Here is a 17,796-nt window from a genome sequence, read left to right as displayed (position 1 = left end):
TCTATACATGCCTTGTCATTTCCAGGAAAATGGGTATAAGATTGAAAGCTTATTGTGCAGCTCTACTCAGAAGTAAATCATACTGAGTTCAATAGTACTTACTCCCAGGAAAATGAATTATAGTCATTTTCCATGGGACACTCCTCCTTCTCTTTCATACCCTGCTTAAAAGGACATTTGCCATTTCTGCAAACTTAGCTGCCAAAAATGCTTAAAGTCAAATTAAAAGCAAGAGAAGATATGTAGGTTCACAAGCTCTGAGTTATAAATACATGCAACATTGTACAGCCAAAGCTTTCCATATGCCCAGAGTGCAAGGGAAGAAAATGGAACCAGCCCTTCCCAGCTGCCCTCAATACAAATGGACATATTTTGATCCACTTGACACATTTCCCGACATGCCCCTCAACCCTCTTCCCCATACCTTTCACCTCTAGTTTCATTCTGCTCCCGGTCCTGGCTGTAAAACAAATAGTAAAAAAGAAAAGACAGATATGCAGGATCCTCCCAGAAATCACAGACAAAAACTGAGTTATTTATAAAATTGCCATCAAACCCTCAGGCATGTAAAAAAAAAAAATACTAAACTGGTTTTGGAGGAACACTGTGTGCCATACCAGAAAAAAAACATGAGATAAGTCTCAATTATCTTTCCTATGTACATAGTTGGTGTGGATGTGATTAATAACAGGCACAATTTTCTTGAATACTTGTACAGTTTATGATGTTATATATTAGTCAGTCATTACTGCCTTTCAGCACACTAAAAGACATATGATTACAGGATTTTTTAAATTTATTTTTTGTGATATATAGAGAAAGAGAGAGATAATTAGCAAACCCACCTTTAGAACTGAGATACACTAGGGAGAAAAGTCTTTACATAAACTTCAGTGAAAGTCATCCAAATGTCTACAAAGATATCCATTCAAAATTGTGTGTGTCCCATGAACAGATTTGTGGAAGGGCTTGAACAGGAGGCAGACATTTATATTGCCATTGAAAAATCAAACCGGTTTGATGTTCCAGAATGATTTGCTGTAGTGGTTTTTAATAATAATAATAATAATAATAATAATAATAATAATAATAATATTTATTTGTATCCCGCCTCTCCCTGTATTGGATCGAGACGGGTAACAACAAACAAAAACAATAAAATCAAACATGAGTATCAATAGATAAAAGCATAACAGGACATATTAGATCCTAGCTCCCCAATCTCCCTCCCTCCTAAAATACCATTAAAAACAATTCCCAATAAAATGGTTAATAAAACAGATCGAGATCAAAGTCTGGTGGGTACAGCTAAACAAATGGAGAGTGAAAATTCTGAGGAGATCAGTTTGGGAAGGCCTGCTGGAAGAGATCGTTTTTATTGCCTTCTTAAAGGCCTCCAAAGATGTTAGATGGCAGATCTCATCCAGCAGGTCATTCCAGATTTTTGGAGTGGCAACAGAGAACATCCTCTGGGAAGTCATCTTCAGTCTAGTTCTCTCTAACTGCAGTAGGTTCTTCCCAGAGGACCTGAAAGTGTGGGAAGGATTGTATGGGAGGAGGCATTCCCTCAGGTAAGCTGGGCCCAAGCCATGCAGGGCTTTATAGGTAATAACCAACACCTTATACTGGGACCATAATAGTATCTCATCATTCCAGTCCTCCTCATCCCAAAAGTCAAACAAATGGGCAGCCAGTGTAGGGATTTTAAGATAGGTGTAATTGAATCAATTTTGGAACTCCCTGTCACCAATCAGGCTGCCATATTTTGGACCAATTGCACCTTCCAAACGTGGGATGAGGGTTGCCCCATGTAGAGCGCATTGCAGAAATCGAGATTAGAGGTTACCAATGAATGTACAACAGTTTCTAGGGTCGTAGCTGGCAAATCAGCCAAAACTGATAATGGGCGCTCCTGGTTGTTGCATCTACCTGGGATGACAGCTGAAGCGACGGGTCCAGGAGCACCCCCAAGATATGGACACAGTAGTGTGACCCCATCCAGAACTGGAGACCTTATCACTATACCTGGACTGGGATTGCCTATATCGAGTACCTCCATTTTATTTGGATTCAATTTAAGTCTATTTTCCCTCATCCAATCCATTACTGACTTCAAGCATTCATTCAGAGGGGAGATGTCTTCTTTGGTCACTGAAGCAGTCCGAGACATGGAGAAACAAATTTGGGTGTCATCAGCGTACTGACAACACCCTGCCTCATGTCTCTGGATGATCTCACCCAGCAGCTTTGTGTAAATGTTGAATAGCATTGGCGACAGTATCGCGCCTTAAGGGACGCCCAATTTGAGCTCCCTCTTGGACGAACAAGTGTCGCCAAGCGACACCATCTGGAATCTAGCCAAGAGATACGACTGGCACCACTGCAGAGCAGTGCCTCTGATTCCCAATTCCCTCAGGCACTCCAGAAGGATACCATGGTCTATGGTATCGAAGGCCGCTGAGAGGTCCAAGAGCACCAACAGGGCCACACTTCCCCTGTCAATGCACAGATGGAGATCATTGACCAAGGCAACCATGGCAGCCTCCACTCCATATCCTGACCTGAAGCCAGTTTGAAATGGATCAAGATAATCGGTGTCATCCAAGACTGCTTGGAGTTGGTTAACAACTGCCCTCTCGATCACCTTGCCCAAAAACGGTAGAAGAGAGACTGGACGGTAGTTAGATATCTCCAGGGGATCAAGGGAAGGCTTTTTAAGAATGGGTTTGACCACAGCCAGTTTTAAACTGTCTGGAAAGCAGCCTTCCCTGAGGGAGGCATTAATTATTGATCTTAGTAAACTCATAGTTGCCTCCCCTCCCTGGATGGCCAGCCATGAGGGGCTGGGGTCATCCAGGGAGGGGAGGCAACTATGAGTTCAGGTCAACTCCAGTTTATGGTAATGCTGTCATAGGATGTTCTGGGCAAGATTTATTCAAAAGAGGTTTGTCATTGTTTTTTCTTAGTATGAGGGAGTATGGCATGCCCAAGATCAGTGTGAGTTTCCATGGCTGAACTATGATTTAAATCCTGATTTCCGGTAATCCTAGTCCAACATGCCAGACACTCTTCCATGCTAGTTTTATCCAAACCAATGACCCTTTAAAAACATTCTTGGGTTCATCCAGACTGGCCAAAGGCCATGGGATTAGGTGGAGTTTACTGGGATAATAAATAAACAAATAAATAAATCCACATGCCATATCACCTGTTCCAATCTATTTTTTTGTTATTATTTTTTCAGGACTAGCCTGACATTTTGAATACAGGGCAGGGAGGTATGGTTTTTCCCCAACCCTCTTTACCCCAGGAGTTTCAATACAGGCAGGACAGGAGTAAAATTTCATGTCTGTACCCATTGTCTCAGTTCCTTCTGTACTTCTGGGTAATCCTATTGCTGATGCATTGAATAGGAGTGTGGGCTTTTCTACAGAGATTTTCCTCTGACCTTTCCCTCCCTCATTGCATTTCCAGTTGCCAGTTGAGATTTTCAGGGAATACAACTATAAATCAGTGACAAAACAATAAAATAGTAAAATTCTACATTTAAAAAACTAAAATTACTATGGACAATTATCTAGGCTAAACATAAGAAACCTGGCTGGTTTTCAACTGGCAGCAGAAGCTCCATAGGTTAGAGTCACCTGATCTCAAAGGAGAGATCATACCACATGGTGGCTGCCACAGAGCACATCTACTCTGTAGAAATAAATCAGTTTAACCCCACTTTAACTGCCATAGCTCCATCCTACAGAATCCTGGAAATTGTAGTTTTGTGGGGCACTGACATACTTTGGCAGAGAAGGCTAAAGACCTTGTAAAACTACAAATACCAGGATTTCACAGAGTGGAGCTACAGTAAAGAGGTATCAAACTGCATTATTTCTACAGTGTAGATCTACCCACAATGGAGAAGTTCCTTTTGTATAATGCAACTAAACAAATTTCACTAGACCATGCTATGGCAAGCAAATTCTATCCAAAGAACAAAGAGAAACAGACCCAGGATAGTATATAGGCATTTTCTTTAACTTGTATTAGTAGCTAGCCAGCAGCCATCTATATTAAGGGCAGCCAGTTAAATGGCAGCCATTCACTAATACTAAAATCTGATATATTGTCATTCAGAATAGTGCTTCTTAAACTATTTTATGTGGGGACTAGAAGGGCTCTCCCTCAGTTTGCCAGATACCAGCACCATATTTGCACCCATTAGTTACAACTGATTTTTCCATTCCTGGAGGCTTGCCATGGATTGGCATCTGATAGCTCAAAGACTAGCACCAGTCCACAGGCCACCATTTTGAGTAATTATTATTTATTTCAAAGGGATAAAAAAGGTGGTTTACAAATAAGATCTCAGTGGCTTATAAATAGCTGCACCTGTAGTACTGATTCAAAGGATTCCATTAAGCTCAACTTTCGTTGCAAGAGTAGCATGTTTGGGCCATTCAGGGAATGACCTTTCTATTTCATAGTCTGAGTGTTGTGTTTAGTTTTAAGGAGATATGTGCACATAGATTTTATCATTCTTCCCATCCCCACCCCACTCTGTCATTGAAATCTAATGTTTCCTTGCAGAGAATATGTTTTTACTCTAGCTTCAGAACAGTCTCCCAAGAATCAAACTGAACTAGGCATTAAACAGAAGAACCCAAGTCTGCTGCCAAGGAATGTAGCCAAAATGTCTGCTCCACAGGTAACTAGATTTTGAATATCTTACACTATGACAGGTGTGTAAAGACAAATGAAAGTAAAGCCACTATATAAACATATGTGCAAGTATATTTTTGTACAGTTTTGAGGTTTCAGCTTGTGTCCTGTAGATTAAAGAATAACGGATGTCCAAGTACTACCTAAGTACAAAGAAGCCTGTTTTCAGAATTGATTTTCAAACCTTTAGGACCACCTTTTTAATGATATATAATGCCCCTTCCCCTTAAGCGGGGATCCGTTCCAGATCCCTCCACGTAAGGGGAAATCAGCGTAGGAAATAATTGGGCTCACACCCATGGCGTGTGGCAATGCGACGGCCTGCACACGACACAGCCATGCACCCCATTAGTTCTTCTGGGGTGTCCGAAAGGCTCTTCCAGTGCGGCTTTCAGCATATGCTGAAAGCCGCATATGGTGTGTCCGCGTCAAATGCGGGCGCACTGTATTTGGGTTGTGACCATTTGAGTAGTTCTTCTAATCAGTTTGAGAAAATTAGCTAGTAATTTGTTAAGTTAATTATTATGTATTACTAATTAGCTATATTAATTATGTAGTGATTAATGTTAGCTAATAATACCTCTGTTTTGTGCTTCTGATTTAAACTTTGTCCTTGTTTGTGTGATTGGCGTAAAAACAAGCACTCAAAAAGACTAGGAATGTAAAGTAGAACCTATGAAGCTCTCAACAATCTAGCCAGCTACATACCAACTACTAAGCCATGATAGGTGAATTACCCATGTTTAGATGACATACACCTCCATTTGCCAAATGCTGGAACCAAACTGTAGAACACAAGCGGCAATGTGTGGCCTTCCAGGGATTCCTGGACTGTAATTCCCATCAGTTCTAATCAACATAGTCAGTAGTGAAGGATGATGAGGACTCCAGACAACAATAGCTGAAGAACCACACATTCCACAGCCCTGGAATCCTGTTGAGCAGTTGTGAATGTGTAACCTAAGCTGCATCTACACTGCAGAATTAATGCAGTTTGACATTGCTTTAAATGTCATGGCTCCATCCTTTGGGATCCTGGAATTTGTAATTTGTTGTGACAGAGAAGGCTGAATAGCTCACAAAACTACAAATACCAGAATTCCATAGCATTGAGCCATGGCAGTTAAAGCGGTGTCAAATTGCAATGCAGACACAGCCACAGACTTACACATTAGTAACTGCTCTATAGTTATTTCTATATTCAAGGTACTATTATGGTGGTCACAAATACCCCCCTCCTACCTTGAGAGCCAAGAGCTGCACAGAGCAATTGAGATCTGTCCTTCTGCTGCTCAGGATGCAGCAGGAGGATACTTCCAGACCTCTCCCCCAAGCAATCTCCAGCACAACAATCACTTCTTTGCATTGGGCATTGCTGGTGGGAATGTATTCTGTCCTGGAAGCACTACTCTCTCATCCATCCAGCCTTTAGGGTGAGCACCAACAGTTATGCCTGCTGGAATTGTGTAAGTTCCTTGGCATTGTTTTCTTTTCCTTCATCCTTTAGATCCTTTGTTACATTCCCCTAAGTTTTGGCCTTGATTTATCCAGAGGTCATATCAAAATGAATAATACTGGCCCCAACACCTGCCCTTGACTTATCTATGAGATTGATTTATAGTCAAGTATACTATATTCAGTAGTTACACATTCATAAAGACATATGTGATGTAACATCTTGACCAGTGTTTTCACATCACAATCTGCTTGTGAGCTTCTTAGGGACACCTGGAGCACTCTCACCCACACAGTTGTAGCACCACTTTAACTGCTTTGACTTCCTCCTGTGGAATCCTGGGAGTTACTATTTGGTGAGACATTGGAGTGTTCTGGCTGCGAATTCTAAATACTCCTCCCTAAAGTACAAATCCAGGATGTAAGCATAACAATAAAAGTAGAATCATAGTGCTATAATTGTATAGAACAAAAGGGCCCACGGTCAACTTCTGCTGAAGACAAAATGCTACACTAGGTAGCCTTTGTTCAGTTCCTACATTTTTACCACCAAGAAAAAAAACCACACCATCAGCGAAGTGAATGTCAATGATGTTGGTTTGTACCAATAGAAAACTGATAACAATCTGTTGGCATCATGTCAGGGGGCACCAGTATAAATATCACCTCTGGTCATTTAACCTCTGGAGTTACACATGAAATATGATAATTGACTATACAACTATTTAGAGTAAAAAGGAAATGAAATGTCATTTTAGGAACTCTGTCTAGAGAAAGAAAGATAACCTTAGGGATGCTGTCAGTTAGCTATATGAAGTGAGAGCAGAGAGGACTGAAGGAGAAGGAAGGGAAGTAATCCCTGAGAGTATCATTCTATGCAAAGAAGAGATCAAACAAGGGAAAGAGAAGCACACAGAGATGGCCCAAAGTATTTGTGTTTACCAGATAGCCCAATAGACAAATGAGAAATTAGCACACCAACTTTTATTCCTGCGCTAGGTGTAAGATGTAAACGCACAGAGATGGGAGAAGCCGAGTCAGGTACAGGATGAGTACTGGCTAGGGACAGAGATGTGCGATGGAACCCATCCCTGTGTGTTAAGATCCCATGTCCAGCGCGGGAATAAAAGATGGTGCATTAATCTCCGTTGTCCTCAGTGCAAGCATTCTTGCTCCTTCCCCCCCCCCCCTTTAGCAACAGTCATTTTAACAAGAATTGTAATGCAATTTCTTTCAGTTTTTTGGGACAAGCCCAGCACAAAGAGGCTTTTTGGTGATCCGCCATGGAGAAAGGGTAGATGAGGTGTTTGGGAAGTCTTGGCTTCAGCAGTGTTTTGCTGCCAATGGTAAGTAAAAGTTATGGGATCAGATACAGCAGGTTTGACCTAGGGCAATATATCATGCAATATTAATGAACACAATAATCTGCCTGCCCAGTCCCTGCAAAACCCACTGGAAATGGACATGGTCTCCCTATAAGCTCCCAGTACTTGACATGAATCTGAAATAGTGTCAGCATGACTTAACACAGTAACACTGTTTTGTTTGTTTTACACAATGCTGCTTAAGCTGACTTTGGGGACAATGTGCATTCTGAAAGGAACTGAAATTGTAGCAGCATTAACAGATAGACTATAAAAATACCAGACGCAATATCAAAAGGCTTAGCTTGACTGTGACCATTTTGGGATTTATGAAAGTAAAGGATTCTGTTTTGTTTCAGGGAAATATTATCGAGCAGACCTGAATTTCCCTTCCAATCTACCAAACCGAAAAGATGGTATCAACACTTTTGAACATGATCCTCCTTTATCATCCTGTGGTATATTCCAGTCTAAACTAATTGGTAAGTTAGTTAGTACATTGATCAGAAGCTGAAGAAGGAGAATTCATGGTTTTAAATTCCCTTGTCATTTCACTCATAATACACATGCATGATATTCTGTGGTCTGAAGTGAAGGACAAGATGGTGTCCTTGTACAGAAACCAACCGGACAGGAAGTTCAATCTCACTTCAACCCTAGAGATGGTCCTGGCTCCTTCACTGCATCCAAAGGCAGAAGGGCAGTTTTGGAGGGGCAGAATTAGTTATGTGGTACACACAGTTTTTCCTCCAAATCCCTCAGGCCTATTCCTCATTTGCTGCTGGAGGCAGCTTCTCCCTCTATAGGGCCAGTTCTCATGGTGAACCTATGCCTTCCCGCATTGTGGCATTTCATTTATGGGGCTACTAACAAGTTTATGGGGTGGAACTAACAAGCAGTAATTGTTGTTCTGTCCTCAGGTAAGTTATTCATTACTGTTTTGAGCAATGGTAGATCTTGATTGTGCAAGTGTTCCTATTTACAGCAGAGGATGCATTCGGTATATTCATACCTCATTGGGAGTGCAATGGGAATGCAGAAGCATCATGGACCACCAATGGATATAATGTAACACAGTACTATGGACTTTATCACTAGGAAATTGGGGGGGTTAAACAATGATAATCCTGTGAATATCACACAATCACAATTAAGAGTAACACACGGGGTCATGATTATCCCCAGAATAACCAGGGAATAGTCAGCAACAAATCATTCATGGGGAAATCTCGTGAATGATTTGTTGCTAGTTATTCCCTAGATAATGACACTTTAATCATGATGTATGTGAAAATCTTAATCATGATCACACAATTTTCACAGGATAATCACTGTTTAAGGCACCGATTTCCCCCCGGAAATCCTAACTCCTAAGTGATTGGGTGAAAACTCCGCTTTAATTCTCCTTCCAAGTAATAGTGAGAGAGCAATGCTTCAGCTGCCTTAAAAAGCCCTAAAACGAAAATAACAGGTATGAAAGCAAATACTACCAAAGAAATCAATATGTCTGCAATATTTTCTAGACCATGCCATGTTTACCCAGACATCTGTTCCAAAACTTCTCAATGAGATTTGCATATGTCAAGAAGATTAACATGTAGATTATAGCAGCTGTTCCCTGCAGTTTATTCCATTCTGAAAACACTTCTTTTCAACCTATCTACTCAGATTCTGTACTTTTTAAAAAATAAGAAAGCAATTCAGTTGGGAACAAAAATGCTCCACAAATCAATGCATGGAAAAATCCAAATGGGTGTCTGTGAGAACACGTCTTGCATAATCTCTCCTCTTATAAATAACTTGAAAGGATTATCTGTTTATTTATTTCCATTACCAGGTGAAGCTCTGCTAGAGAAGGAGGTGATGGTTTCCTGTGTATATTCTTCTCCAGCACTGCATTGTATCCAGACTGCTCAGCATTTGTTAGAAGGTAGGCTTAACATTGACACTGTTCAGCTGTTCAGCTTCTTGGCATTTCCAGATTTTTCAAGAGCAGATTTGGGGGGGGGGGGGGGGGGCACAGTTAGAAGATTCTTTGTTCCTACATAAATACTTAGCCAACTTTCCCAGTTTATGCTAAAACTGTCTTTTAGCCTCCAGCACATAGGGCCTGCTACACACATTGCAGTATGGGGACTTCCTTTTGATTCCAACCTATTTCTTAGCCTCTTCCACCATTTTATTTACAGTCAGTTAGTATTTTTGCCCAATGTGCATGCTCAGTCCCAGAGCTTGACAAACATATATATTTTTGTACTTGTTGTTGATGTGTTCCTTCCAGGTCATTTTTGACTTATGGAGACCCTAAGATGAATTTATTGGCATTTTCTTGGCAAGTTTCCTCAGAGGGAGTTTGCCGTTGCCATGCCCTGAGGCTGAGAGGGAGTGTGACTTTTGCATGGTCACCCGGTGGGTTTACATGGCTAGCTGGGATTTGAACCCTGGGTCTCCAGAGTCATAGTCCAACACTCAAACCACTACACTACATCTTTGAAAAGCCCTATTCAGCAGAGCTTCTAATGGCTGGGGGAGAGAAGTGCTTTTGCAAGTAAGTAACTTTGCCAAACTCTGTGCCATCCCTTTTAACTGCTTTTCTGCTACAATACATAGTCCCCTGTTTCACTTTGGATTCCTTTGGAAAGACGAGACATTTCAGATGAATTTTTCCAACACAGCTCACTTTAGTTCTAACTTCAGGTGTTTTCAGACGGAGACGCATGTCTCAAGATACATATTTTAAACAAATATGTTTACTGAAGCTAATAATCAGTTCTAAAAGGGGGATTCTCCATGATTTTTCCAAAAATAATATTTACCTTGATTCTTGCAGGGCTTCAGCTGGAGCAAAGAGTTAAGATTCGTATTGAACCAGGCCTCTTTGAATGGACTAAGTGGGAGGCAAACACAACAATTCCCTCTTTTATGACAGAAAGAGAACTGACAGAAGTACATTATAGCATAGATACCACATACAGGTAAGTGCTGCAGTTACAGTGCATTTCTCAAATGGTGCCTAAATGTTATGGACTGTGATTATCAGAAAGAAGCCACACAACCAGACACTTAGGACTTTATCACACATGGTTTTTAATCTGTCATTAAGGTTAGAAAACAACTCCTTTAGTGAAACTTATTACATGATGCCTTCTCTGTTTCATCATTGCCTTGTCTTCAAACTGTTGTTAAAGCACATCATGCCATTGACAGGGAAAGCCTGTCAATAAGTTCCCAAACACACTGCTGTAGCAGTAGTCCTCAGATGTGATAAGTTCTTCCGGCAGCCGTTCTGATATTGAGTGATCACGTGGTGTCAGTTTCTCTTCCTTTCCCTCTCCCCAAATCCCCCTCACTATCCCCAAGCAGGCTCTTTTCCTGTTTTAAAACTTTCTTTTATTTTCATTTTTCTTTATTTAAAAAATTGTACTAGCATACCTCTAGAATTGTGCATACCCTCCCCACCCCCCACCCCAAAAAAAATCTTGAAAGGGTGGGGCATAAGACAAGAAGCCAGGGTTAGAGAGGAGTACAGAAAATAGCAGTTGTGCTACTGAAGAGGCATGCGATACACAATGCTCCCAAACCAGTATGTATCTGGTTCTTTTTGCTAACACAGTCACAGCGAGAACAGGGCTCATGTGATACACCTGAGATGCAAAGAGAATCAGCAGAATGAACCACTGTCTAAGCAGTATTATGTTATCTATTCAAGTAGCTGAATATTAGCGCTAGTAGTAACCATTTGTTTAAATCAGGAATTAGATGGATGTCTTAAAAGCCAACATCTGAAATATACGGAGATATACCTTTGCATTTTACTTGTCTCTGTAGCTGATCACCCTGATTTTCTTGAAAGCACAACACTTCACTAGAAGATTCAGGCATATCCTGTATTGCGGACTTTAAGATGAGGTGCAGTGCAAGAAGCTGATAATAATTGCATTATTTGTTTCTGCTCAACTGAAAATCAATTTTTAGTGGCAAATATCAGGAGTAGAGTCTTGGCTTTACAATTTTCTTCACTGTTTTCTGAAGGCTTCTGAGAGGCTTGTTCCTGGTTAGAAATAGGGTCTCATTTCTTTAGTCTCATTCAAGTGGACATTCATGTTCTTAAATCCTGTGTGTAGCCGCAGAATCGGGACCGCTGAATCTATTTGAAACAGAACGGACTTCTTACTACATTTTTCATTACCAAATGCCTCTGCGTCCATTTAACATGGTTCAAGTTCACACTTATTTTTGCACCCCAACAAAATGGATTCTCAACCTCGGATGTGTTCAATGCATCCTGGTTCTTTTTTAAAAAAACGTCAATCATATGATGCGCATGGGTGTGTTTCTGGTGACGCAAGCACTCGGAGGTGTGGCTGCATGCATCAGCTGTTGGTATGTCCATGGACCTCTCTGTATGTATGTGTTCATGTATGTTTGTCTGTGTGTGTAAGATGCATACACTCTTCCCCCTCCCTCTGCCCCTCCTCCCCACTTTCCCTCCATTACTGGGAATGGGCTGCTAGAAGAAATTTTTATTTCTATGGGAGCAACAGTGAATCCAGTCAGAAAGATACACACACCTTCCTCCCCACTTTCCCTAGTCCATCATGTATGTATGCATGCACGTACACACACACACACACACACACACACACACACACACTCTTTCTCTCCCTCCCTGCCTTAGCTCTTTTTATGTTTGGCTCCCTCCCCCCAACTGACTCTTCAACCCCCTTCAGCTCCCAATGCCAGCCATGCATCCTAGGGGAAAATCCCCTATGACACCCATGGATCCATGCATCCCAGGGGAGAATCCCCCATGTCACCCATGGTTCCATGCATTCCAGGGCTGAATCTCGTATAACACCCACGGATCCATACATTCCAAGGCTGACTCCCCTATGACACCCACTGCTCCACACATCCCAGGGAAGAATTCCCCATGATACCCATGGATCCACACATGCCAGGGGAGAATTCCCACCATGGCGCCCATGATTCCCTCCTTTGAACCCACAGAAATGCAACAGTTTGCAGAAACTGTCAAAAAAATTTTTAAAACACACACACACACACCGCACCATGCCCCCTCTGACAGCCCCACAGCAGTGCTGAGAGGGGCAAAAATGGTGGTTAGCGAAGACCTGTGGTTGGATGGGTACAGCCCTCTGCTCACCCTCTGCCCATTGTCCCTCCCTCATGAACTGGATCGAATGGAGATCGGAAACTCATTTATATTTGTTCACAGTTGTTGCAAACCAGTTCTTTTAAAGAACCTCTAATTTTTCCGTTTTCAAAAGAACCGGTTCAGGAGGACTTGTGTCAATTCACCCCAATTCAGCCCGAACTCAGTCAGGGCGCAAATCGGCTCGAGTTTGAATGTGGCACATATAATCCGGTTTGATCTACTTTGCAAACCAGTTTAAATTATAGTGTGAATGAGGCCTCAGACTTTAAAAGTGCTTTGCAGCCCTTACTCACGGATTCTTTCAATGTCATGTTATAGTGCAGGGATGGGCTACTATCAGGGGATAGGACACAGTATTGCCCCCACGGGAGACCTTGGAGGGCCACACAACCCCACCACACACCCCTGGAAAAAACTGAAACAATTTCCCCCCAAATGCATCTCACTTCCTGTTTTTAAAAAGGTCTCTCCTGGGCCTCAAATGCCCTGCCCTGTCAAAGGGTTAAAGTCAGCACACTGGGAAATGCTTAGATGTGTGTGTGTGTGACCATGAGCATCCAGCACTGGGAAGGACAAGGCTGATCATACACAGCTGATGCTCATAGGCTCAAGGACACTCTGGTGCCTGCGTGCACTAAACCTGGATGATGAAACATGTGTCTGGATTGCTCAGGAGGACACTTTAGCATGTGGGACAGGAAGTGATTGAGTTTGGAAGACCGCATGGTCTGAAGGCTATATATACTCAAAGGCTTCCAGTAATTGCTTGTGGGTTGTAGTAGGAGTTGGTATTCGTGTGATCTGTATTATAGTGTTGGTGATTTGGATAGCACTCTGTAAATAAAGATAGCACTTGGGGAGGCTTGGCTTGTCTGGTCGTTAATCAGCTGAAGCCTGGCATCGGTTGCTGAGAGTCCCCGGAGATTCCTGCATTCCTTCAGTTCCTGGAAGACATCCAGTTGCTGTTATCTCTACTGAGGGCTGTGAATCACATTTCTGAATTTGCCAGTTATACTCTGCTATATGCCAGCTTTTGCTATATAGCTCAGATGAGTTGCTGGCATGCCCCATTTCAATCACTCTCACACACACAAAAGTGGCAAAATTGACCTCATGCTCCTAGGGATGTATTTGGGGCAAACTTTTTTTTAACTTTTTTTTTTAAATGACTCCTGGGGAGCCCTAGGGCCCCCCAAATGGCCACATGCAGCCTGCCACACTTCACCCAGCCTTTCTTTAGTGAGGCCCAGGGCCAGTTATCTGTCCTCAGGACCCACTTTTCCTCAAAAAATGTGGGAAAAGAGGACAAAGAAAACCTAGGCCTCATTCTCACTACATAATAAACCAGTTTTCAAATCAATCTGAACTGGTTTAAATGGCCCTTGTTCGTACTTTCACAAAATTTCTGGTGTGGTTTGCTGAGGGGGGCGCAGTGCTAAATCCATTTAAACCAGTTCTTCCAGATCTGTAGCATTCACCACTTTTTTTGAAATGAATTGATTCAGCGCAAGTGTGATCATGCATTTTGATTAGGTTTCTGTAGTGCAGTCACCCCATAAGGTGCCTCCATGTTGAATCAATTCATTGCTGAAAATGAACAGAAAGTGTATTAAATTGAAACAGGTAGGTTTAATAGTGTGAACGTCTATTCAGCATTAAATTGCTTCATCAGTTCAACTCAAAAAATGATTTATTTTGTAGTGGGAATGAGGCTCTAGACATCCACTTCCAGTTTCCTGGTGGGAGGGACAAGAAATATATGGATCCCTGAACCTTATGTTCAAGTGAAATCACTACTCCTGGAGACCTTCAGCAGCAGAAACTGACATTTGGAGAATAATTTTTTCAGAAGGGGACATCAAAGGAGTCCAAGAGGAGCACAAAAATGAGCTGTGGTTTACACTCTGCCCACCCCTATGGTATGCTATTCCAGATTTATATATGAGCAGTTAGCACTGAAAGATAGTTATTCCAAATGATGTATTTCTTAGGAGGGTGGAAATTCTAATATGCAAGGCATTTTTCTCCTACACTGAATGCCAATTGTTCAGGAGCATCCTCTGTACATCAAGAGAAGCATGAACTTGTAAGTCAAAGGGAGTAATTTCACAAGGCTACCAAGCAGGTTGAGTGATAGAGCAGAGACTGACATGCAAATGATCCAGACTGGATGCCTTCTGGAAAACCAACCAATGTTAACCAAGTGAATGGTTTTGTTAACAGATGTAATTTTCCTCTCTCTTCTCTGATGCCATCTGAAGGATATGAGGACTATACTAACAGATGTTCTGCAAGTATAAAACACATCATTGGCTCCAGTGCAACTGAAGGTAACTCCAGGATGACATTTGATTTTATTACTTTGTCTCTTCATTAACAGAATTTCAAGCCAAAATTTTCCACAAGATGTTCTCATAACTAGATCTAGAATGCAATTGAATACAGAAATATAGTTCCCAACTAGAACTTTTAATATGCCATTCTAAGAAATTATGTTTCTGATAATAGGCACCATCCTAATTGTTGGCCATAGTTCATCTCTGGATTCCTTCACCCGGCCATTATTGGGTCTTTCTGCCAGGGAGAGCAATGATTTTGCACAGTTTGTCCGAAAGGTAAGGCATTATATACTATTATAACTAATGTCGTTTCCCCCTGATTTAAAGCACTGATAGTCACTGCTCTTCATTCATAAAATCTAAGCTCTCTCAGAAACATGGAAAACTGCCTCCTGCTGCGTCAGGCAGAGGTCATTCCCATAATCTCTTATCTGCCCAACTTTATCTGACCATTTCAGCAACCCAGACATAAAACCTGTTTCATCCATTTGCTTGTGATCCATGGCTAATCTGTAACCTCTCCTAAAAGGAGTAGAACAGAGGTGGGCAAGGTATGGACCCTAAAATTCAAAGCAGGTTGACTAGCAACATCTCAAGCACAATTGATAAAATATATGAACCTGCATTATAATTATCAGGTCTCAATATCCTCTTTGTATTGTTAGCCAGGATTCTGGGGAATGGGGACTGAGCAGTGTGCTGGGGGCATGGTGCCTGATATAGCTCCCAATTAATTTATCTTCAAGTAAGGACAAATAAATAAACCAAGGGCCCTCCATTTATTGTGACATCTGAACTGAGATTTATGATCTAGTTATTATGTCAAAACCAGGAATCCCAGCTTGAGTTCCTGGTTTGAACATCAGAAAAAGCCAATCATGCATTGTATAGTCTGTGGCTTTTTTAATTACTCCTGCCAGTAGAAGACAAGCAAGGATGATCAGGCAGTATGCACTAACAGCTTGTTCATAAAGGATAATTCAGCATTCTCTGGGATCCTGGCTTATTGCATTAAAATGTATTCAGAGTTCTCTCTCATGAGATTGTTCTTTAATCAAAGTAAGAACCTATTCATTGTTTCTTTAAAAGATCTCATCTGCCTTATCTCTTATATCATGGAACCCATTCACACTGCACAATTGGAGCACTATGATTCCCTTTTAACTGCCATGGTTCCATTCTATGGAAATTCTAGGATTTCCTATTTTGAAAAGAGTACTTAGAATTCTCAGCCAGAGAGCTCTAGTTCTCCAGACTACATATGATGCAGTCATTGCAGTTTAAGTAGAATCATAGTAGTGTAACAATGTAGTGTAAAAGCTGTGTTGGATCCCTTTCTTTCTCATTTCTTTCGGAAAGTTAATCAAATGCTTCTTAAATTTTCTCTGCTTTACCAGATACCATCACTGGGAATGTGTTTCTGTGAAGAGCGTACACAGGAAAGAAAATGGCAAATGGCTAATCCTCCAGTCAAGATGTTAACCCATGGATCAAATGTTGCATTTAACTGGAAACACATCCTTTTGGACAATTAAGCAACATTTATTTACTCTAAATATGGATTTATGTTGTACTGATTCAACAGAATTACCTAGTTAACCCAAAATCCTTCCCTGTAATCTGTTTCTTGCTTACAGCTAAGTAATATAACTCAGGAACTGATTCTGATGGAATGGAAAGGATACTCTTTGTGTGAAAATTTAAATTAAGCATGTCTGTAATTCATTTGGCCAGTAATGGATGCATAACCATCACAGTTATGGAGTGTCACAGTGGCTGCCAGATCAACCTTCCCAGCCCTAATCTACTGGGCAGCAGCTGCTGCAATAGACAGAGATCCATTCCTCTATAGTTCCAGAAGCAGCTGGGTGATGTTCCCATTCCCTCCCATAAGAGATCTCCAGTGTGACAATCAAAAGCAGGAGCCCTGTTGCACTTTCCCTTTGCAGCAAAGATCATTTCGACCTAACTGAATTCTAACCCATGTTTTCAGATTTCAGATTCCAGGGGAAGAAAGAAATGCAGCTAAGAAATAAAATCTGTACATTTCAGTTTTAACAATGCATACTCCTTCCACCAAATAACTGCAGCAGCAATGAAATACAGTAATTGTTAAATGATTTGCAACACATTTTAAGAAACAAGAACAACCTTATCTACTGCTGTTGCAAAAATTGAGTATTGTGATAAAAACAACTTTTACATTCCAGCCTAGTATCTGCTTTACATTTCCTGAGCTGGTATTAAAGTGATAAAACTATTATCATTACAGTTGGTAGTCTCATCCTAAAATGAGACAGCACACATATTGATTCAGTTTTTCATGTTCTCAGTTACATGGAAACTGTCATTTGTGCAGAGAAGGAAATACCATCTTCACTTAACTCTTTCTGCTTTTAGTATACCATTGCAAGTGATTATCACACGGTATACGGGACGTCATTCTTCTGCCCTTCCTTGGGAGGGACTTCCATTTAACATTGCACTTATCCGGACATTGTCCCATCCAGAAAACACTAAGGACAGTGATCGCACAAAAGCTTTTCAAATGATGCCATGCTGATCCTGGCATTGTCCCATCATTGAAGTGGCTTTTCCCCAGCATTTTGGATTAACGGGAGTTCGCATTAATGCAATGCCACTTCAATGACAGGATCAGCATGTCTGATATGAAAGACTTTCATGCGATCCCCCCCCCCCCCCCCCCATGGATGGAAGAGTGATCCTATCCCTATTTCGTCTGAGT

The 17,796-nt window shown here is 41.4% G+C and overlaps 1 protein-coding gene across 1 annotated transcript in view; it reads left to right on the top strand.

The window, feature by feature from the left end:
- The window catches only part of UBASH3A (ubiquitin associated and SH3 domain containing A), a 31,062-nt gene extending 13,834 nt beyond the window's left edge, over nt 1-17,228 (top strand). The window contains exons 7-14 of the mRNA XM_089508095.1: nt 4,582-4,699; nt 7,406-7,514; nt 7,892-8,014; nt 9,370-9,462; nt 10,363-10,507; nt 14,935-15,041; nt 15,220-15,326; nt 16,448-17,228. Coding sequence (XP_089364221.1) covers nt 4,582-4,699; nt 7,406-7,514; nt 7,892-8,014; nt 9,370-9,462; nt 10,363-10,507; nt 14,935-15,041; nt 15,220-15,326; nt 16,448-16,585 — 940 coding nt within the window. The 3' untranslated portion in view covers nt 16,586-17,228. The remainder of the gene's footprint in view (nt 1-4,581; nt 4,700-7,405; nt 7,515-7,891; nt 8,015-9,369; nt 9,463-10,362; nt 10,508-14,934; nt 15,042-15,219; nt 15,327-16,447) is intronic.
- The last annotated feature ends 568 nt before the right edge of the window (nt 17,229-17,796 follow it).

This window comes from Sceloporus occidentalis, unplaced genomic scaffold (assembly GCF_023333645.1).
Source record: "Sceloporus occidentalis isolate IW3139 unplaced genomic scaffold, rSceOcc1.0.p SCAF_2, whole genome shotgun sequence".
NCBI lineage: Eukaryota > Metazoa > Chordata > Lepidosauria > Squamata > Phrynosomatidae > Sceloporus > Sceloporus occidentalis.
Note: the sequence above shows the minus strand (reverse complement) of the source record. Positions and strands in the feature narration are given on the sequence as shown.